The following is a 22,951-nucleotide window of genomic DNA, read 5'->3' on the forward strand; positions in this document are numbered from 1 at the left end:
GGCTTGTGTTTTGTTTTGTTTTCTTTTGTTTTGTTTTGCTTTGCTTTGCTTTTCATTCAGATTTTAAAGGCATGAAGGGCATTAGAAATTAAGACTTTGGTTTTGAGATTTTGGATTTTTGAGTTAGTATACAAGGATCTTGATTACTGCAGAAATCAAAGGAATCTTTTACTATTACCATTTGCCTCTTTGTACTAGCCCTCCTACACACACTAACAGTATGTGCTTCAGGCTACAAAATGATTAACGTATGCAAATTCTAAGACTTTGCTAAGAATGTTTCCTTTAAAAAATGAATTCAGTGTTATATAAATTTAAGTATTTTTTTACTTAAGTAGTATTAATGATTGCTATTTAAAAATTACAAATTTTAGTGTATTGATCTACAAGAAGAACTATAGGAAACAAAAACCCATGACCCAATTATAAAAACTGAATCTAGAATGTCACTGCTGGCATAGTCCTACAATGGTGTAACATTCATCTTTAAGCTCAAGAAACCATTCAGTGGTTCTCAGTGATGAGAGCCCAGTAAGCACAATACAATAAAACACAATGGACTTAAATAAAGGTCAACCATCACATAAGCTGTACAAAGGAAACTATTTAAAATTATGATAGCCTGTCCTTGTGTCATTCTATGGTGCTTAGTTACTTCAGAGGTCTAAACTATGTTAAATGTTCTTATTTCACTGTAATATAATGAGGCACAGACATAACCTTAAACTGAAATGTTTGTGTCCACTGGTCATGAATTATGAACAAATGGTATAGTGTGTCCCTATATTATACTATGACATTTTTGAATGAGCTCTTTTGTGTTTTGCTATAGCATTGGATCTTACATCACTGATTACCAACCAGTGACTTGGAGAGGTCACCAAATGAAAGACTTTGCTGCGAACTGCCCCACAGGAAGGAAAGTTTAAAGGACCCACAGGGAGAAAAGAGAAAGTCTGGAAAGAGGACCTAACATTCACTCCACTCCATACTTGATCAAGAGTCTAATTTTCCCTTTCAAATAATTTTTTCAAGATAATTATAACCTTCAAAGTCATTTTCATATCAACAAATTATCAACCATTCTGAGAGGAAAGACATAATTCAGTGAAGCCAAAGAGTCAATGCAAATCATAAAAAATAGCATGATCCACTAAAATAACTTGAATCCCAGAAAAGTTGATTCCTAACTCTGCCTTTGTCACTTAGTGATCCTGTGTAAGTCATCTCTATGGTGAATAGACCTTCATTTGTAACATAGAAAGAACAGTGGTCAATACCATCTACACAACATTGACATGCTGTGAGAGCCAATACAATACCAAGTGACACTTATATAACTATTCAAGTCATTAGGTGTTATTTATTTTTTTATATCATAGATATATAGGCTCTGCTGCCTGGCTACATTAAAATCCATTATAAGAAAAAAGACTTTCTTCTGTGACTACAATTATTTTCAAGTGAATTTAAATTTAAAGATAGGTTTCAACGTTCTTTCTTTTCTTTTTTTTTTTTTTTTAATTTTTGCCAGAGGATACATGTACTCACCAGAAAAAGACAGTCCCATAGTGACCCAGCAAACACTTTTCCTTCATTATTCCCTCCTTTGGGAATTTTGGACACACATACACATGTACCCAGCCTGTTTTTCAAATCACCTGATCCGGGACTTGAACTGCTCCATCAACTATGTGAAATACAGCTGTCCCAACCACTACACTATGGGCTGGCCCAAATTCCAAGTTTTAAAAGCTACCAGAGACCCAAGAAAACCCACATGAGATTTTCCTCATTTATTTTATTTTCTATTTTTTTTTAAAGAGAGATTTTTGCTAGAGGATGTGTGTGCTCACCAGAGAGACAGACAGATAAAAAAAGAGAAATCATCCCCCGGGGGTATGGCTATGATGTAATCCCCTTTCCTCTACTCTCTTCTCAGGTTCTTGGGCACACACGCACACACACCTGGCTGAGTATCAAGTGCCCAGGACTCGAACCGTGGTCCACTATTTGGGAGTCTAGCAACATAACTGTTATGCCATCTGCTGGATCCATCATTTTTTGATCTCTGTAAGAAGTAGAATTTGTTCTATAATCATTCCTTGAAATGAACCACTTAGAAACAAACATTCTTCTAAAGTGGAATGAGAGGCAAGGTGCTGTACTGTCTTACACACAGAAAACCTATATTTAAGCTTCAGTGTGAATATTTATTAACTTATTAATCTTTGGAAAATGGCATAACTTCACTACGTTTTAGTTTTCCAATTTGAAAAATGAGGCATAGCAGTGACATCACTGGACTCCCACATGGCTGACTGTGGTTCCAGTCATACACCTATGACTTGAAACTCATGCTGAGTGCATCTGCATGTGTGCCCAAGATCCTGGGAGGAGAATGGAGAAGAAGAGATTTTGGCATGGCCATACCCCCTGATGAGAGTGGCTTTCGCTCTCTCTCTCTCTCTCTCTCTCTCTGCCCTCCAGCAAGAACATGCACTCTAAAGCAAAAACCTCTTAAAAAACAAACAAAAAGCTTTCCTGGTTTATAAAGAAAGTACTTTATAAACCATGAAAATACAGGCAACCAAATGTGTGGACTGTTGACCAGGATTTATCGATCTTTGCTAGGTTCCCTCTCACAACATCATGTAGTGGTTACTTTCTGAAACATCTTTGGTTTTAAATTAATAGTCCCATATTAATTTATTTATTAGCCTATATCTGAGAGTGACCTGCTGGTTTAGATTTATAGCAAACAATACATTTTTATGTCTTTACAAATAAACCATAACAAAATCTTACAATTATATATTCAGTAAGTATGCTGATAAAATAGGCCCTTTATTCCTGTGAGAAGCAAAATTCTATCACTTAAAATAAAGTTAACACTTATGTTGAATATTAACCACAAATCCTCTATTTAATCAAACTGCCTGGATTTCACTCAAAAGTAATTTACTGAGGACTCCATATACAATAAACACTGGAGATATGATATAGAATAAAATAAACATCTAAATTACATAAGTCTTGTGAAGAAGAAAAAGAAAATAGTAAAGAACATAATAGGATACTGCAAGAAATCTGTAATCCAAGGAGACAAGCCTCACTGGAAACCATTCTTGCTGGGTCCTGGATCACACTCCTCCAGTCTCCAGCATCATGAGAAAATAAATTTATATTGTTTAGCCATCAAACTCATGGTGTTACAGTAGCCCAAATTGACTAATACATTGACCAAGGTACTCTGCTTCCCTGAGGCTCAATTTTCTCAGTGGAGACTGAAGAGTTCAGCCTTCTTACACCAAGATTCCAAGTTTATGTAGACATGATTGCGTATGTTGAACCACCCTTGTATCCCTGGAATAAAGCCCATCTGGTCGTGATGAAAAACTTTTTTTATATGCTGTTGAATACAGTTATCAAGTATCATGTTGAGAAACTTTGCATGTATATTCATCAGAGATATAGGTCTGTAGTTTTCCTTTTTTGTTGTATCCTTAATCCATTTTGGTAATGAGGGTTATCGAGGCTTCATAGAATAAATTTGGAAGGGTTCTTTCCTTTTGGATCGCTAGAAACAAGTGTGAGTAGAATGAAGGTTACCTCTTCTTTAAAACTTTTGTAAAATTCAGCAGTGAAGCCATCAGGACATAGACTTTTTTTTGTTGAGAGGTCATTTATTACTGATTCAATTTCATTGTTTGTTATAAGTCTATTTAGGCTTTCTATGTCCTCCTGAGTCAATCTTGGTAGATTATATGTGTCCAGGTATTTACCCATCTAATCCAGGTTTTCTTTGTTGGCATATAGTCGCTCATAGTATCCTCTAATGATGTTTTGTATTTCTATTATATCTGTTATAATGCTGTCTGATTCATTGCGAATTTGATGTATCTGGCTCCTTTCTCTTTGTCTTAATTAGTTAAGCTAATGGTGTATCAATCTACTTTATCTTTTCAAAGAACCAGCTTTTACTCTCATTTACATTCTCTGTAGTTCACTTGTTTTCTATTTCATTTATTTCTGTTCAAATCTTTATTATTTCTTTTCTCCTGGCATCTTTTGAATTCTTATGTTGTTGTTTTTCCAATTCCTTGAGGCACGATGTTAGATTGTCCTTTTGCCATCTTCCCATCTTTTTCTTGTGCACTCTAATTGCTATGAACTTCCCTCTTATGACTGCTTTTGCAGTGTTCCATAAATTATGGAAACTTCTATACTCATTATCACTTGTTTCCATGAATCTTTTGATTTCAATCTTAATCTCTTCAGTAGTCATGAAGTCATTCAGAAGTAGGTGATTTAGTTTCCAAGTATTTGTGTATTTTCAAGGGTTGCTCAGGAGACTAATATCAAGTTTAATTCCATCATGGTCACAGGAGATGCTGGATATAGTTTCTATGCCTTTGAATCTATAAAGGTTGGTTTTGTGCCCTATCATGTGGTCAGTCTTCAAGAAAGTATCCTGCAGGGCCTAGAAACATGTATATTTTGTGTATTTTGGGGGGGGGGGGTGAAAAGTTCTATAGATGTCTATGAAGTCCATCTGATTTATGGTATCATTTAGGTCCAGAATCTCTTGGTTTATTTTTTGGCTTGTTGACCTGTCTAAAGGAGATAATCAAGTGTTGAGATCTCCAACAATTATTGTGTTACAGTCTACCTCTCCTTTTACAACTTTTTTTTTCTTTGAAGACGTTTTTGCTATAGGGCGTGTGCGCTCGCCAGAAAGACCGAAAGAGACAGAGAGACAGAAAGCGAGGAATCACCCCCACAGGGGGGATGACCACACTGCAATCCCTTCTCCTCCTTTCTTCCCTCGGGATCTTGGGCACGCACGCACATGCGTCCGGTGTGAGTTTTAAGCCACCGGGTCTGGGACGCGAACCATGGTCAACTACATGGGAGTCCTGCGACATATCCATTATGCTAACTACTGGTCCCCCTCTCCTTTTAGATCTAGCAGTCTTTCCTTTACATATTTGGGTGCTCCTGAGTTGGGTGCATAGATATTTAAAAGCATTATATCTTCTTCGTGAATTAGTCCTTTTACTACTATATAATACCTTTCTTTGTCTCTTATGTTTTTTGTCTTAAAGCCTATGTTGTCCAAAATTAATATAGCGACTCCTGTTCTTTTTTTGGTTTCCATTTGCATGGAATACCTTTTTCCATCCCTTCACTTTTAGTCTATGTATGTCTTTATCCATGAGATGGGTTTCTTGTAGGAAGCAGATGAATGGTTTCTGATTTTTTAATCCATTCAGCCAGTCTATGTATCTTGATCAGAGAACTTAATCCATTAACATTCAATGTAATTATTGATATTTTCAGACTTGTCCTTTCCAATAATTTGGCCATATACTCAGTCGTTTTTTCTTCTCTTATTGCTGTCTGTCTATCTTTAGTCTTGGTATCTTACTCCTTTCAGAATTTCTTGAAGAGTTGGTCTGGAGTTGGTAAATTCTTTCAGGTTTTGTTTTTCCCTTATGAAGGATGGTCTTGCTAGGTATAGTATTCTTGGTTGAAATTGTTTTTCATTTAACACTTTGAATATATTTCCCCATTATTTCCTTGCTTGCATTGTGTCCAGTGAGAGGTCTGGTGTTCTCCTGATGAGATAACCTTTATAAGTGATTTGATTACTCTCTTGTCAATCCAGTATTGTGTCTTTCTCTGCAGTTTTGGCCAATCTAGATATGATGTGCCATGGAGAGGATCTTCTTGGATTGATTCTATTTGGGGTTCTTTGTATTTCTTGGGTCTGGATGTTTGAGTGCCTCTCTAGACTTGGTAAGTTTTCTTCCAAAATTTCGTGGAATAAATTATCAATGCTCTTATGGGTTTCTTCACATTCTGGGATACCAATTATTCAGATGTTTGGGCATTTCATGATATCTAGTGTTTCTTGTATAGTATCCGCAGTTTTCTTGCCTGTTTTTTTTTCAGTATTTTTAATTATTTTTTCTCAGTCAGAGATTTTTTCTTCTACTTCCAACATTCATTCTTCTGCATGGTCTAACCTGCTTTTAATACTTTTGAGGGAGGTTTTTATGTCTTAAATCACATTCTTCATCTCTGACAAACTCCATTTGATTCTTTTTTATGGTGTGCCAGTCTTCTTTCATATTGTCGAAGGATTTCCTCACCTCTTGGAGCTTAACTCTCTTTTCTCTTGCATCTCATTGAGTTTTGTTACCATAAATAATCTAAATTCTTTTTATGACATTTCAGTAACATCCTCTAAATTGTCTCTATTTGGCTATGAGTTACAGTGTTGCTTTGATGAAGATGTATTACTTGATTTTCTCATCCATCCATGAGTCTCTTCTCCAATTCTGTCATTTGGTAATGTATTCAACTTTTGTCTCATTTGTTGGAGAGGGATTCTGTGACTGTGAACTTGTGTATTTCCCTTACTGTGAAATAGTTTGTTACTATTTTCTCCCTTCTACTGTGTCCTCCAGTGTGGGAATCACATATCTAGTCTTAGTAATAGCTAAGGATTTTGAAGGATATTTAAGATCCTCCTGCTTGAATTGACCTACATGCCCCAATCACCAGAGTCCTCATTCCTCTGAACTCCTACTAATCTTAATGGTTATCAACCTGTGAATTCATGGACAATGTACCTTGTGACATTATATAATATTCTGTATGTATATTTCTTGGCCACTTAACATTACCACAAGCTTCTCAAGGTGTCTGTGTGTCTTCTGTATTGTTTGCAGGTCACCAGTGAATATACATCATTTATTGTTTTGTCTTTATTTGTTACCTAATATCCCTTCACTGGCCTCTAACCTTTGGTATCTCTATCTTTGGTAACAGTATAATTTAGACTATGACCAATCTTGCATTGTAGATAGTACTGGTAGTGCTATCACTCAGAGTTCCTGTCCCTTCCTTGCAAAAGGAGTGCTCTTGTAATCTATCCTAGGCTGATGATCAGTTTCTCTTTCTAATTAGAATTTGAATCAAAAACAGTAAAAAGAAGAAGAAAAAAGTTGGAGCTGATACATCTCAAAGGCCACTTCTTGAAAAGATTCAATTCCTTGCTGCTACCTAAATTCTCAAAGTTGCCATAGTTGCTTTTTTTTTAAAAGGCCAAGTTATTCAGGTTTTCCTGTTTCTGGCATTACTACCTCATATCCTTCAAATAAATTCCATATTTTACTTGAATCAGGAAGAGTCATTTAGTGTTCCTTACAAAGAGATTCTTACATGACCCAAACATAAAGCTCAGTATTTTTAAACGTGTTGTTCTTATGTAGATTGTATATGATATTACTTAATAAAAACAAACATAAAAAATGGCCTTGAAGAATAGTACTGGTATTGGTTAGAATTATAACAACCAATAGGCAAGCACAGGCCTTACTAACATTGAGAACTCATCTTCACAGATATGAGTTTTATTATGATTCAGCACTCTGGTTTGGTGACTCACAAAGTGATAATTCACTGCTGCAAATTAACAAAGCATTTTGTGGTGAGGGTAGTACTTATAGTAATGATACCCTTTAATGTTATTTGACATTTTGGTTAACCCATCTGTTTTCCTTTCCTTTCCAAATAACGCAGCAGCTAATTATGACCATCTAAATTTTTGATATTGCCTTATAACAAGATACATCTGATAAATTTAACTGCTTATACCATTGCTCCTTTTTAACTAGGTAAAACTTTTAACATACTCTGTAACTTCTTATGAAAAGCTGTAGATTACAATTTCAAAATCCTTGAGAAGAGAAATTATCACTAGAAAAATATGGGTCAGTAAATGGTATCATTTTAAAAGTATAATCAGTGCTCTACAATGAAAATTTTCAAGTTATTTTTTCATTTTCTAAGAAAAAAATATCACTCGGAAAAATCAACCAAGTTATCTTTTATAATGTAACTGAAATTTAACAGCAATTCTAATTTATCACATATCAGTAGTTAGTTAATTCCATTTTGAACAGATTACAGACTTAAGAACTACTTTTATGTACTTCAGTAAATTTCTGTCATTTTACACCATGGCGTATATTCAGAACCCTTTGTGTTCCAGAAACACCCTTTTAATCCTAGACATTATGGGAATATCATGTATGTATATTATATTTCTCTTTCGTAATGACAAGTCCTTTCCTAGAAGTATTTCTCAGAAGATAAAAACCCTACTGAAAAGCACAGAGGGGGTGGGGGAGTAAAACCTTCACTTCTTTTTCTTTTAGAACACCTATTACTACATAATAGTATTTCCCACAAGATTATTTTTTATTTTATTTGTAGTTGGCAAAAATCTTTGTGCTGAATCCTTTGAGTATACCTCTAGTGATAGATGTCAGATCAGCGTTGTGTGGAAGAACTTTTATTTGACAGGTAGATGACAGGAAGAAGCCTCTCCAAAATATAAGATGTAACTGTAAAATCCTTCACTGAAATTAATGTAATCTTTTTGTTCCTATGTATAAATGAGTTACTCAGTCTTGCTTCGAAGAAATTAGTACATGTAATTAATACGAACAGTGTGATTTTAAGACATGTAAAAATAAAGGCATACATTTGTTCAAGTAAGGATAATTTGTTTAAAATATATTTTTAAATAAAAATAAAATGTGAAACAGGTATATAATATAATATTCTAGCAATATTTCTTTTAATATACAATTTTTTTATAATCATTACACAAGAAGCCTTTTATATTCCTTCATTGTGCCTATAGCATGTACTTTTAAAAAGTAACATCTTGTTAAGAGGTGCCTTTATTAGTACTGGGTTTATGGAATATGAAAAAATCTTAAATAGTTTTAACCTATAAATCTGATTATAATTTATTTCATTTATTGTAATAATTGTCATATTCTCTCTAGCATTATCAGATCACTTTACATGTCCCCAAATATCAAAAGAAGAGGGAGTAAAAATGTTTTCTTGACAAATCTAGCAATTTCAGATGATCTTCACTATTCACTTTTATTATTTATACCCTTCAAAAATATATCAGGAGTAAAGAGATATTCACAATTCTATTATATATCTATTACCTATAAATGTCACTCTTTATGCCTATTTAAGTTACAACTAATAGGATAAAATCCCTTTGATACTTATTAATATGTTAGTCCATCTATATGCAATGCACATCTATTAAATACATGAATAGAAAAGAAATCCATATCCATTCCTAGAACTGGAATTCTTGTTATAATATACTTCAGGAACTAACCAATGTTCTGCATTGTTTTCAGATGTGAGAGAAAAAAAGTGAAAGAATGGTGAGATGTCAAAGATAGATTGTTTGTTTTCAGATTTATTTTTGTCTCTAGCTTTCTCACAGGCCTTCACCTCTGAATCTGTTCAGTCTTCTCTGAAACAGACAGATCTTCTAGAATAAGATGGTTTGCTCTACTCTATAAATGGATACATATAATCACTTTGGGGTTTCTCTGTCTTTTGCAGGGGTGGGAGGGCTTCTCTGTTTCTTTTTCCTTTTGAGTTTGTCATTTTCTTTCTTAACTTGGAAGACTTAAGTCTCAAAAACAATACTATGAAATGACCCAATTAAGAGGATGATCATCTTTTTTTTTTTTAACCTTTTAGGTAATACATGAGATAGCCAGTAAACTTAGTGATATTACACTATTTGACAATGAAGACTATCATTTTCTTATAGTAGAATAAGCAGATCATATTCAAAAATAAATTTCTATACACTCCTTGAATTTTGCTACTCAACTACTTCTTTCAGGGACACAAATTATGTATAAATGGATTGAAATACAATATTGTATCTATTGTATAAAAGCAAAATTATTTTTCAGTCTATAAATTTCATTGCAATGTAATCAGCCAGAGTTAAGTACTACATACTACAAAAGAATTTGCATAATCTTTTGTATTTTAGTGCAATACAAATTTTAAATATTTATTTTCATTGAGATATAATTCCCATACCATATAATTTATACTTTTACAGTGTACAAACACTCTTGTGGTTTATGTACTATTGCTCTATCTAGTAACTCCTCTCATAGACAAGAAGATACTTGTTGCAAATTAGCATTATGAAATGTTATCTTACCTTACAGAGGAAGTTGATCTTAAATCCCAAAGACTGGGCATTTCTTGAACCTGAGTTCATGTAGTTTCCGACCAAAAGAATAAACTCTAAAAGTCTGTTAAAGCTTTCACTTTTCTTCAGTTCTTCACAGGCAAGAGTTACTGCTATGATGCTTGGTTTGATGTTGTTTACATGCTCTTCAAACGTGAGCTTGAAAAGAATGCTGTTGAGACGTGGGCGTAACATTTTCACTGAACTCATCTGTAAGATAAGGAATCCTCTGTAAGAACATACATTTAAAATCTGTTATTTTCTCATAGACAATAATGTAAAACTTCTGCCTAAAGTGAATTTTGTCTGGATTTTTAAAAGTGTTTTTGTTTGCTTTGGAATCCAAAGGAATATGCTATCAAAGCATAAAAAGTAGTTGGCTATAAAGTTTTTAAAAGATAAATAAAATAGGGACCAGCAGTTAGCATAATGGCTATGTCACTGGACTCCCATGTAGTCGACCGCAGTTCGTGTCCCAGACCCGGTGGCTTAAAACTCACGCTGGGCGCGTGTGCATGCGTGCCCAAGATCCTGAGAGGAGGATGGGGGAGAAGGGATTGTGGCATGGCCATCCCCCCCGGGGGTAATTTCTCACTTTCTGGCTCTCTGTCTCTCTCTGTCTGTTTGGAGAGCACACGCACCCTATAGCAAAAACCTCTTCAAAAAATAAAAAAGATAAATAAAATAATCCTTATAGCATTAATAGAATTTTATTGAAGCTGAACTGTTGATATATGTTAAAGTGTATAATCATTAGCCATCAACGGCATTCAAATTCCAAAATGTATCCCTGAGGTGAACTAGGAAAATTTATAGGTATGAAATGCACTTGAGAGAATAGCTGGGCCACAGATAAAAGATGTACATGATGACAGAAAATATAAGTGAAACATTTTCTAAGAAATTACCTATTACTATGCTGTTTGAAATCAGAAGACTACCTCTGATTGAACATTTAATAATTTTTAAACCTATGATTTCTATTCATAAAATGCATTAAATATTTATATAAGCTCTAAAAATTTTCACCTACTCGATAGATGTTGATGTTAAATAATTAGGTTATGGTAAAAATCACATGAACCTACTTTCAAGTACATTATTCAAGAATTCTATATTAGTTTTCTTCAAAACAGTTCAACTCTCATCTTAATTACTTGTTTCACACTATTGGTGCACATTCTATATTCCCTTTGGTATACTTCCTGTGATAATAATTATTTTTAGTTTTTAATTTCCTATAGCTCCAAATTACTTAACTAGCTTTCATTTACCAAATGAATTCTGGGAGAGAGGTAGAGTGAGGGTGTATACACATGAACATACATAGGCTCTCTAACAGAACAAAGAAGTTTTTATTTTTTCTTTTAAAGTTTATTTATCACTTCTAAAGGAGTAGGGAGGGAAGGAAGAGAGAGAGAGAGAGAGCACTCCCAACCAAAATCTAACCCCAGGCCTCAGCTAGCCCTGGATCATAGGGAAGCATGTACCCAAAGTACTCTAGGAGGTCTCCAGATCTGAACCAGGAACCTTACCTTGTGGGATTTCCTTGCAAAGCATTGTGTTTTACCACTCTGTCACTTTCTGGCCCCAAAAAAGAAATCATTAAAAACCTAAATTACATTTGCTTTTGTATATATAGCTTATTTTTTATTTGTCTGGGTTTTTTTGAGAGGTTTTTTATATGGTTTCGTGTTTTTGATAGGCAGATGTATAAAAGTATGCTAGAAATATTCATCTGTTACTGTATTTATGTAGATTTCATTATTTATTACCAAGGGTTTTTTTTTATATAGGTAAGATAGGATTATACAAATTGTTCTCTTGTTTCTTGAGTACTAACATGGCAAGTACAACACACATTTATTAACAAAAAGCTTACAATATAGCCTGAAACTCATAACACAATCCTTGAAAACTGTAGCTGGCAATAAAACCATCACATGTCTCTAGATAGGTAAACAGAAATTAAGTTCTAGAGATGTTTGCTGGAAGAAGGAAAAAAAACTTTAAACTCTATGACTACAATGTTTAATGAAGGCTTTACAGTGGAAGAAATACAAATGGGAATATATTATAAGTGCACTTTAAAAACACTGTGGAGGAGTCAGACAGTGGCATATTAGTAACACACTGCTCTGTAGTGCTGGGCTCATCAGGAAGGTTTGTGTCCTGAGGCCTACCTGAATATTCTGGATATGTACACACACACACACACACACACACACACACACACACACACACACAGAGCTGATTCAGACTGGCTGATTCTGGGAGTGGACAGTGGTGAGAGGACACTGTTAGAGTTGCATTTCTCTTTCTCATACTCTGTTTCTCTCTGTCTCTTTCTCATGGAAGATATAAACTTGATTTATTATTTGTTTAGGGAGTAGTTTTTAAGTCTCCCTTATGGCTAAAAACATCCATCAAGCTACTTTGACCAGATGATAGGCACCATAGACTCATCCTTGCAGTCATACTTCTCAGAGTTCATAGGGACCCAGCTCCCCAGGGAGCCCTCAGTCCCATATCAACAAAGAACTTAAACAATAGATTTATAACTTGCTTTAGATCTAATTACACGTGTCTTTATTCACACTTTTATCATTCCTGAGCTTTATATTTCAACCATGGCCTACAGACTATACAAAGATACTACCCAGGCTGGCTAGAAACTAGTAAATCCTCCTGCCTCAGTCTACTGAATAGCTGAGATTACAGGCATGCATTACCAAGTCCAACTGATATACATATTTTTAAATAATTAAATAATGTGACCAAAAGTATTCTTTAATAGTAACAGTAGCAATAACAATAGCAATTAACATTCATTGAGTACTTTGTGCCACACACTTTATTACCCATGTATTATACATATATTATCTGAATTGATTATCAGTATAATCCTAGGAAAATATTATCATTATTCTTATTCTAATGATCAGGAGTGTGAAGCACTGTAATACTAAATAACTTACACGAAGTCTACTTGTATGTTGGAAACCAAGAAGTTTGAATTCAGGCATTCAGGCTATAGAGCCCAGACTCTCAACCACTATAACATACTGCCTCTTCAGTCTTACTAGGAATAGCAACTATGTTTGGATGAACGAGAGATTAGTAACTTATCAACATGGCTCAAGAAACAGGTAATGAGGGAGGATATTGACAATAGTTAGAGAAAGGAAGTGACAGGTACAAGAGGCAGAATTAGAAAAGAATCTGCAGACTTAGCAACTGACCAGTACTAGGAGGAGAAAATTAAAGAAGGTTCTAAGATTTTAAGTCTGTCATAAGGTAAACAATGTTGACGTTAATGAAGGTGGAAGTAGGTGCCAATTTGGTGTGCTTTATTGTTTGGCTGCTGCTTTTGTTCCAGGGAATGAGGATGTATGAAATTTCTTCCCCTGATCTGATGCTACCCACACTATAGCCAGATAATAAGGGACAGAGGTAGCAGGAGCAGATAGGGTGCTCCACAGCAACAATTTCAATCCAACATGGCTGAATCCAGACACTTTTACATGGTTTGACTGTATGAAAATAGTCTATCTAATTTTCTGGTCTTCAGTTTTCCTATCCTATATAGTAGGGAAGTTCTTATAGAACAGTATTGCTTTGATGACTAGAAAGAAGCCAAATAATTGTGTTCATAAATATTACTTCCTGTTTTTTCAGTCTCTGCTTCTACAGTTGTGAGAAGGTTAAGTAATATACTAACTTCACAAATGAAAAACACTGCTTGGCTGTCACTGTAAAAATTCCATTAACATTTAAGTCAATTTTGTTGACTGCTTTCTGAGAAGCCAAATAATGTGCCTTACTATTAACAATTACATTATTACCTTCCCATTATTAAAACTCCAAGTCTTGGAGTGACAGTCAAATCATGATAAACACGATATTATTTAATACCAATCCTTGCCAATATTTTAACCAGAAGAATTTCTTAGAATTGTCCCTTATTTTCCATGCTCACCATACAAGCTCAAATTTTATGTACTCTGAGGTTGGATTACTAAAATAGACTATTGAAGGATCGGCAGTTGGCGTAATGGCTATGTCACTGGACTCCTATGTAGTTGACTGTCGTTCAAGTCCCAGATCTGGTGGCTTAAACTCACGCTGGGCACATGTGCATGTGTGCCCAAGATCCCAAGAGGATAATGGAGGAGAAGGGATTGTGGCGTGGCCATCCCCCCGGGGTGTGATTTCTCGCTTTCTGTCTCTCTGTCTTTCTGGCAAGCGCATGTGCCCTATAGCAAAAACCTCCCCCCCCCAAAAAAAAAGACTATTTGAAATTTCTCCTTGATTGCTCCAGTCATTCCCCCTCTGAATCCTTTCATAAATGGTAAAAGAACACCTCCATAAGAGGGAAATAAAACTTTTTTCTTGATAGATTGAGGTTTTAGGATTATGCTATTTGGGAGCATTTGCAAATACAGTCCTGGAGTTTAGGAGATGATAAGGTATTTGAGTTGGTATATTTTGGGAGTTATCTAAATACATGCTATAGTGGGAAGGTCATCAGTGAGAGTATATCAAGAGAAAAGGAGAAAAGAGCCAAAGACTATACCTCATAGAGCACCTAACACAGTGTCTCTTGCATATATTAGGCATTCAAATATTTATTGATTTTTTAATAATTTATTTATTATTATTATTTTTAAATTTGACCAGAGAGAGACAGAGAAAAGGAGAGAAGGAAAGTGATGAAGCAAGCCACCAGGTCTAGGACTTGAACCTCAGTTGACCATGTGGGAGTCCAGCATACCTCAATCCCCATGCCACCTGCCAGTCCCTTGCTGATTGATTTTGAAAGCCATCCTCAGCTGAAGAACCATATTGCAGATTTTCTTCCATGTAGGACAGATTGTATATTGAACAAAATTAAAAGCTAATAGAAATATTTTACTCTCTTCCAAAATAATGTCTTCAGTTATGATGACAAATCACAACTGCAAGGGATTAAGTTTTCATGAACTGCTATTACTGCATATTAATCTATCAATAGCATGATTTTGGGGAAAAGGTACACTATCAAGTCAGAGCTCTGCTTTGATCAGGTAAAATATCACTCATTCATCTCCTTCAACAAAGTTTGATGCATGGCTGGTGATAAATATGATAGGTGATAAAATGTAAGTAATTATAAAATGAATGAATGGATATATTCACTCACACAAATTCACAATATCACTGAAATGCTGGATTGACAAGAGGATACATAGTTTGAAGAGAAGTAACAGTAGACTTAAGTTGAGAAAGAAAAAAGTATCTTATGTAACATCATTTCTTACCACATGGATCAACCTAACAATCTCCCCAGGATCAATCTTAGCCAAGATACTGAGTGCCACAAAACTATTTTGTTTATGTTTATGTATTTATTTTTCTTCTATACTAGACAAAGAAAGACAGAGAGCAAGAGAGTGACACCCCTATCCACACCATGATCCACCTGCAGTCTCAGCCCGCCCAGCTTGGATCACAGACACGCACACATATGTCTGATATGCTCAGGGAGGTCCCAAGATGCAAACCTGGCACCTTTCCTGTGTGAATCTAGTTGTATTATCACTGTCCCAACACGTGGCCCCCATATGACTATTCTAAAGAGTAGAGTTCAAAAGAAATTTTTCCTCCTAATCCCAGGAGAAGGAGAGAAACAATTCTCTGTATTCTTTAAACATATACAACAAAAGAAACAAGGACATTTGACTTACACATACATGGGCTTGAACTATGGTCCTGTCACTTTCTAGCTGTATGACTTAGTACAAGATACCTAATGTTTCTGAGTCTTTGTTTCCTCATTAGAAAAAATGTGGCCATTAAATCATACATACAAATTGTGGTAGGATTTAAATGAGACACTAAGTGTAATGTTCCTGTACTAGTAACTGAGACCATGTAAGCACTCTAAAACAATAGCTGTTGTTTTCATTACCCTCTTTATTCATCCTCAAAAATTCTTAGTAAGAAGAAATCATGATCCCTAATTGTTCTCTCAAACCTGAGGCAAAATTTCTGTCATTCCCAATTAATGAATGTGTGTTTCCAGGGCTCAGTGAAGAATAGAGTTCCTTATCCATTGAACATACTGTAAATATCATGTTGTGTTCCATTTAGCGATTTTCAGTTCATAATGTACACTTACTATTAGAAATATCATAATTGGAAATGTATAATTATAAAATCAAGAAACTATGGAAAAAGTGAAGTTATATAGGTACATCTCTTAATAGAAACCATGAATCAGTATGTATTCAACATACCAAGAGAAATTTTGCAATCATATGTGTAACTTTCTATGATCAGAGAAGGGTTCAATGAGGGACAACAGTTTAACCTCTATCCGAGGATTTGGGTAGGTAAGGGAATGTCTTCTATAACTAAACCTAGAAATAGGAAGCACAGTGCAACATCCCCAGCCACACATATAATTATTAAAAGACTCATGTTTCATAAAGGCACTTTAGTACACCTAAGTGATATAAGTGAATAAAACAAAAAATTCTGCTGAAATATGTGTTTGTTTTTAGTTTCAGTCCCTCGAAGCATTTCAGTTGACTGGCATCTTTTGTTTTATAATTCATTCCTTGAAGTGCTGTGGGATGCTGACCAGGGTGTTGTATTATGTAGGGGATTTATTTGTATTACAAGATACTTGTCTATCAAATCGCATCAAGCAGCTCTCATTTCTTTAGCTGATCTGCACTATATTAAAAAAAAAGTGCATTGACAGCTTTAGTGATGGCAGCTACAAGTGGTTTATTTCCCCAAAGAGTTAGACACAGTTTTGTTTATATAATTTGAATTTTATACACTTCACTACTTATGCAGCTGGTGAATATTGATCTATTACAAAACTACCGTTAAGAGTCCACAGAGAAAGAAAAAGGCACAAGTGTAAAAATCTTGTATTATAGAGGAGATGGCCACATGGTACTTTTGCAGTCACGTGTGGCCTTTAGTGTTATTTCTATTGTCTTTCTTTTTGCAATGTTGAAAGTGAAATACACTTCAACTAAGCTCATCATATGAGGATCATAACTGATATTCTAGCCTCTTCAAAAGATAATGCTCAGAGTTCATTAGAATTAACAGTTAAGTTTATAAGTGCTCATTTGTTACAAGGTATTTTCCTCTGATTGTTAAATACTATTATGATTCAATGCCCACTGAATATATAGAATTGTTTTGCATAACAAAATAGATAATGAAGTCACATTAAAGGAAGATGGATTAAAGTTAGATTGCAGATTGTTAGGCAGAACTGCCTATCAAGGTGAGATTCAGAGTTACTGAATGAGCAAAATTCTGTCTGGAAGTATAGAAATAAGGAAGGAACATTTGTGATTCTCTATTTAATAAGTTTTTTATCTTCTTTTCAACAACAACCCTCTCAAGGGCAGGACCTCTTCTATTTATTGCTGCACTTTCTACAACAAATGCAGTACTGGGCCTGGACCAAATCATCAATACAAGTATGCCTGGTATATTGAGGAAGTGGAAAATGTTTGCACATTAGATGACTAGAAAAATAAGAATCACAATTAATCTCTGAATTGAGACTTTCAAAAAACAGAATGTTAAAAATTGACTTTACATCAGAATAATAATGATGTGCTGATAGAGAATATTTCCCCAAAGATAGTGATATGTGGAAAATAATGCATCAACAAACAAGTACTCAGCGTTAGTCTGGTGTAGAAAACAATAACAATGAGTGCCCCTAAAGATACTATAAACTCAGGGGAACCAGCAGTTAGCGTAATGGCTGTCACTGGATTCCCACGTAGTTGACTGCGGTTCGCGTCCCGGACCTGGTGGCTTAAAACTCACACCAGACGCATGTGTGTGCGTGCCCAAGATCCCGAGAGGAGAATGGAGGAGAAGGGACTGCGGCGTGACCATCCCCCGTGGGGGGTGATTTCTCGCTTTCTGTCTCTATGTCTCTCTCTGTCTGTCTGGCGAGCGCACGCGCCCTATAGCAAAAACCTCTCCAAAAAAAAAAAAAAGATACTATAAACTCAGAAGAATCACACTAGAAAGTTGAACAAGAAAGTCAAAACATCCTTCTGAAAACAAATGTTTGAGTCTAGGAATGACCATTACAACTGCTAATGTGCTGGCATGTTGCTTTATTAGGGATTAGTGACATATGGGGGAAAATTAGTTATTTTTTATTTTTAAAAATTTAATAAAAAGCAATCGATAGCAAAGCTGATTGACATTCACAGATAATTTAAATATTCAATTTTCAGGTGGCTTTAGTTTATCTGGTTTTATTGCAAAAGCTGACAGAAAAAAAGCAATCCTACTATAAAAGTGTATCATGAAAAGTTGATGAAATGATCAAGAATTTAAATACAGGGACCAGCCAATGGTGTAATGGTTACATCGTTGGACTCCCACACAGTCAACTACAGTTCGAGTCCCAGACCCATTTAAAACTCATGACAGGGCATGTGCATGCATACCCAAAATCCTGAGATGATAATGGAGGACAGGGAATGTAGTGTGGCCATCCACCCTGGGGAGTGATTTCTCATTTTCTGTCTATCTCTCCAGTAAGTACATGTACCTTATCACAAAAATCTCTCTGTAAAAAAAATCTAAATACAGGGCTAGATGGTGGCACAGTGGTACAGAATGATGCTCTGCAAGGTTGACCAACATGGGAAGTTTCCAGGTTTACAACCCAAGACCCCTTTGTGTATACCCTTGAATTGGGGCTTTTTAAAGTTGGGGTTGATCATGAGGTCAAGATCTTTGTCAGAGGCTCTGTGTCTCTATCTTTGTATTTCTCTTTCTCTCTTATTTATGGAAAAAATAAATACATCAACTTAAAAAATATAAGAACCATCCTATGGCCTGGTGGTTAAAGCAGCCAGATCCCACATGGCCAACTGCAATTGGACTTCTGGACTTGGTGAATTGAGAAGAATACTGGCTGCATGTTTGTGTGTGCCCAAATTCCTAAAAGGAGGGAGAGCAAGAGGCAATGCGTTTGCACGGTGACCGATTCACATGGTGGGTGCTTTACCCTCTCTCTGTGCCTATTTCTGTATCTCTGATGAACACACGGGCCCTCTAGCAACCAATTAATAAAAGAATATATTAAGTGGTTGGGAAAGTCATGATGTGGTTTTCTATGAATTTCAATGGAAAAATGCATCATGACTTTCTCAAAGAGCCAATAAATATATTGTCCCAGTAACAGTGGCATGCAGGTAGTACAACCACTTAGAAGCCTCATTAAGTGTATAGGTATGGCTGTGCACATCTGTAATCCTAGCTAACTGGTAGGCTGCAACAGGAGGATTATGACATGGTAAGACTCTGTCAAAAACAACTCTCTGGGCCAGCAGTTGGCATGGTGGATAAGATGCTGGAATTCAACATGGCCAACTCTATGGTTTGAGTCCTGGACTCAGCAGCTTGAAAAAATTTCCAGGCACGTGTGCATGCATGCCCAAAATCACAAAAGGAGAATGGTGGAGAAGGGATTGCAGTGTGGCCATGTCCCCTAGTGTTTCTCTCTCTGTCTCTCTCCAGCGAGTACACATGCCCTAATGCACAAAAAGAAAAAAAAACCTTTATCTATCTCTCTCCCTTTCCCTCACACTCTCTCCCTCTCTCTATTTCTCTTTCTCTCATAAAAGGTTAACAAAAATTACATGAATTTGAGAATGAGTCATGGTTAGTTTTTTTCTGATCTGATGTCAAAATTATTAAACCACCTTTTTCTTACATAAAATTAATACATATCTAGAGCTAAGAGCTAGCATTTATATTACTGAAAGAATGAAAACAGAAACAATCAGGACATAAAATATCAAAACACTGAACACCTTGAATGCAAGCAGATAAAATAAAGAAAAAATGTGATTTTCCTAACGAATATGCAAACCTGAAAAATGATTTAATATTAATGGAACACATGATCTACAATTTTCAATCCATACGAATTGACTTTGATGATATGTAGGAGAAAAATAAGCTTTTAGGAACTGTCTTTTCACCTGGTTAAGCTGTCTTGAATAGAGCTCATAAGCTCTTATGAGGCTTTAAAAAAATTAAAAAGCACAGTCTTTATAGCTATAGTCCCAAGTACAAGCATAAATCCTCTTCTCTTGCCTTCATATATTTGTGTTAAAAAAAAGAAAAAAAATAACTGTGCTGTCAGCAATATCACATAATCTGTGCTTTTCATTATAAAGAGTTTTTTGCACGAGGCTATCTCAACATCTTTTTGTTAGATTATGGCTTTAGAATGTTTTTAATTGAAAAATATGGGTTATTTTAAAGTCAGAAAAACAAAGTACCGATTACTAAGAGAACTAATTATTGCCTTCTTTTGCTCAGAAGATATGTTAGTTTAATAGATACACACAGTATGGGTCTCCATCCTCAGTGCAAGACAAGTGGGAATTTCCATAGCTCTGAGGTTTGAGAACAGCTGAGCTGCAAACACACTCCAAAGAGTCTAAAAGCTCCTGCTGGGGGTTCTGACTGCCAGATCTTTCGAAGATCTGTGCTTTTTTTCCACTAAAGGTACAGCACATAATTACAATAATGTACCACATTCAATTCTGTGGGAGGCAGGTTGGAGGACAAGTCAGTGGGAAGCTATACAGCCCATCTACCCCCTTAAAGAAGAGGATTATTGATCATAGAAGGTGTGGGAACAGCATATTTCTCACCAGGAGGTCTGCCTTGAGACACAGAAAAGATTTCTGGGTGTTTATTTGCCACTTTTTACTCTTTCTCTCTCTTCCTCCCACTCTCTCATTTTGCTTTCCAACTGATTACATGTGATTATAAACAAACCCAGTGATGTATGTGACAACTGAAACCTGAAAAAGGTTAGTGAAAGCCTCGTAGTCTAGTCATCATCTCAGGTAAATTTCTTCTTTTCATAATTTCCTCCAGCTTTGCCAATTTTATTTTATTATTACTATTATTATTATTATTGTAAATCTAGCAGGAGTAACCTCTCTTCTGGCATATGTCTATCCCTATCTGATGAGATTTTGTTTGTATCATCTAGGAAGTTACATAATAATGGAAACCTTATAGGGGACTGGCAATGGTTAGAAGAATAAAATTAAAAAAGAGTATTTATTGTTTAAAAAGGCAAGGAGGAGTTGGTCTGTAGCCCCAGCTACTCAGGAGTTTGAGGCAGGAGGACTGTGTGTTCAAGGTTAGCCTGATAAATACAGTAAGAATCTGCCTCCAATTAAAAGAAAGAAAAGAGAGAAATAAATTTAAAAAAAAAGGAAAAAAAAAATTCTTCAGTGTTATCAAGTGCCATATGAATACAGAATAAGACAGGACTGAAAAGAGTCCACTTGATTTTGCATTCATGCCAATACACTCAATAAATATTTGTTAGGTACATATCATGAAAATAAAATCAACATAATTCATCCATTTATAAAACTTGCAATCTAATGGGAGTTATAGGCATTCAACAGAAAACCTCAAAAATAAGCATTTAATTAATAACCATGGCAATTTCCAGAAAGCAAAGGAGAAAAACAGTCCTCTGAGAGAGTTTAATAGGGAGACTTAATTTTGACTCCTAGGTAAGTGAAGACACCACTAGGAAACTGATATTTAAGCTAAGATTTAAAGATTAAGTAGGAGAGACACAGGCAGCAAGTGTAAATAGGAGGTGGCAGCATGTACAAGGTCCTGAGGCAGAACAGAGGACAATAAATTTTTTAAATGAAAAATAAAATATAATGTACCTGAGGCATAATGCACAAGAACCCAAGCAACAAGAGATAAAAACAGGAAAGGTGGGCAGCTGCTCCAGACAGTACCTGGTAGGTCAGGATGAAGATTCGATACTGTACATCTTGTGCTATAGAAGGACACTGATGTTTTAGGCAGATTAAGAATATGATGCAATACAGGGACCAGCAGATAGCATAATGGTTATATCACTGGACTTCCACGTAGTCGACTGCTGTTCAAGTCCTGGACCCAGCAGCTTTAAACTCAAGCTGGGTGCGTGTGCATGCATGCATGCCCAAAATCCAGAAAGGAGACTGGAGGAGAAGGGATTGTGCTGTGGTCTTCCCCGTACGGGGTGATTTCTCACTTTCTGTCTCTTTCTCTCTGGCAAGTACATATGTCCTATAGCAAAATTCTCTGGGAAAAAAAAATATGATACAATACAAATACTAGAAGTGTCACAGGGCTATGCTGAGACTGACTTAGAGAAGGGCAAAAGTGTAAGTGGGAAAAACACGCTAAAATTATATTGTAATGTTTAAAGAGATGGATGATGCTTGCCTGGACTAAAATAGTGGCTGTACAGATGGAGAGGAGGGAGTAGATTTGGTGTATATTTTAGATGTGATTAGGAGGTAATTAAGGACCTTTCCTAGATCAATTTAAATACATTATTTAAGGCAGATTCCTGATTGCTGTTGGTTGAGCGGTGAATGAGAGGTAAGGAAGTAGAGAGCAAAAGGAGACTGAGGAATCTTTGAAAAAAGCGATGCTAGGAAATGGAGAGAAGGCAGTAGCTAGCAGGGACCTCAGGGTCAATACAATTTTTATTCATTCACCCATCCATCTATGTATGCTTTCATTTTTAGAGGGCAAATAACTTTCTTTTATTCTGAAGAGAAGAATGGACAATGATAAATTGAAGAGGCAACAGAATAGCTAACAGAAGTAAAGTAGGTAAGAAATACTACCACCCTAATGTATTCAGAGAATAATAATGCCCAAAACAGAGGTAAGAAAATCAGTAGCTAGTGGAGTCCCTCTGTCCCTCTCTCTCTCTCTCTCTCTCTCTCTCTCTCTCTCTCTCAC

The 22,951-nt window shown here is 35.6% G+C and overlaps 1 protein-coding gene across 1 annotated transcript in view; it reads right to left on the reverse strand.

Annotated features, from left to right (window-relative positions):
- The window catches only part of DIAPH2 (diaphanous related formin 2), a gene marked incomplete at its 5' end in the record, with an annotated part of 1,076,033 nt that overhangs the window by 516,520 nt on the left and 536,562 nt on the right, over positions 1-22,951 (reverse strand). The window contains 1 exon segment of the mRNA XM_014583678.2: positions 10,082-10,321. Coding sequence (XP_014439164.1) covers positions 10,082-10,321 — 240 coding nt within the window.

The sequence above is a fragment of the Tupaia chinensis genome, unplaced genomic scaffold, assembly GCF_000334495.1.
Source record: "Tupaia chinensis unplaced genomic scaffold, TupChi_1.0 Scaffold144482_1, whole genome shotgun sequence".
In the NCBI taxonomy this organism is placed as follows: domain Eukaryota; kingdom Metazoa; phylum Chordata; class Mammalia; order Scandentia; family Tupaiidae; genus Tupaia; species Tupaia belangeri.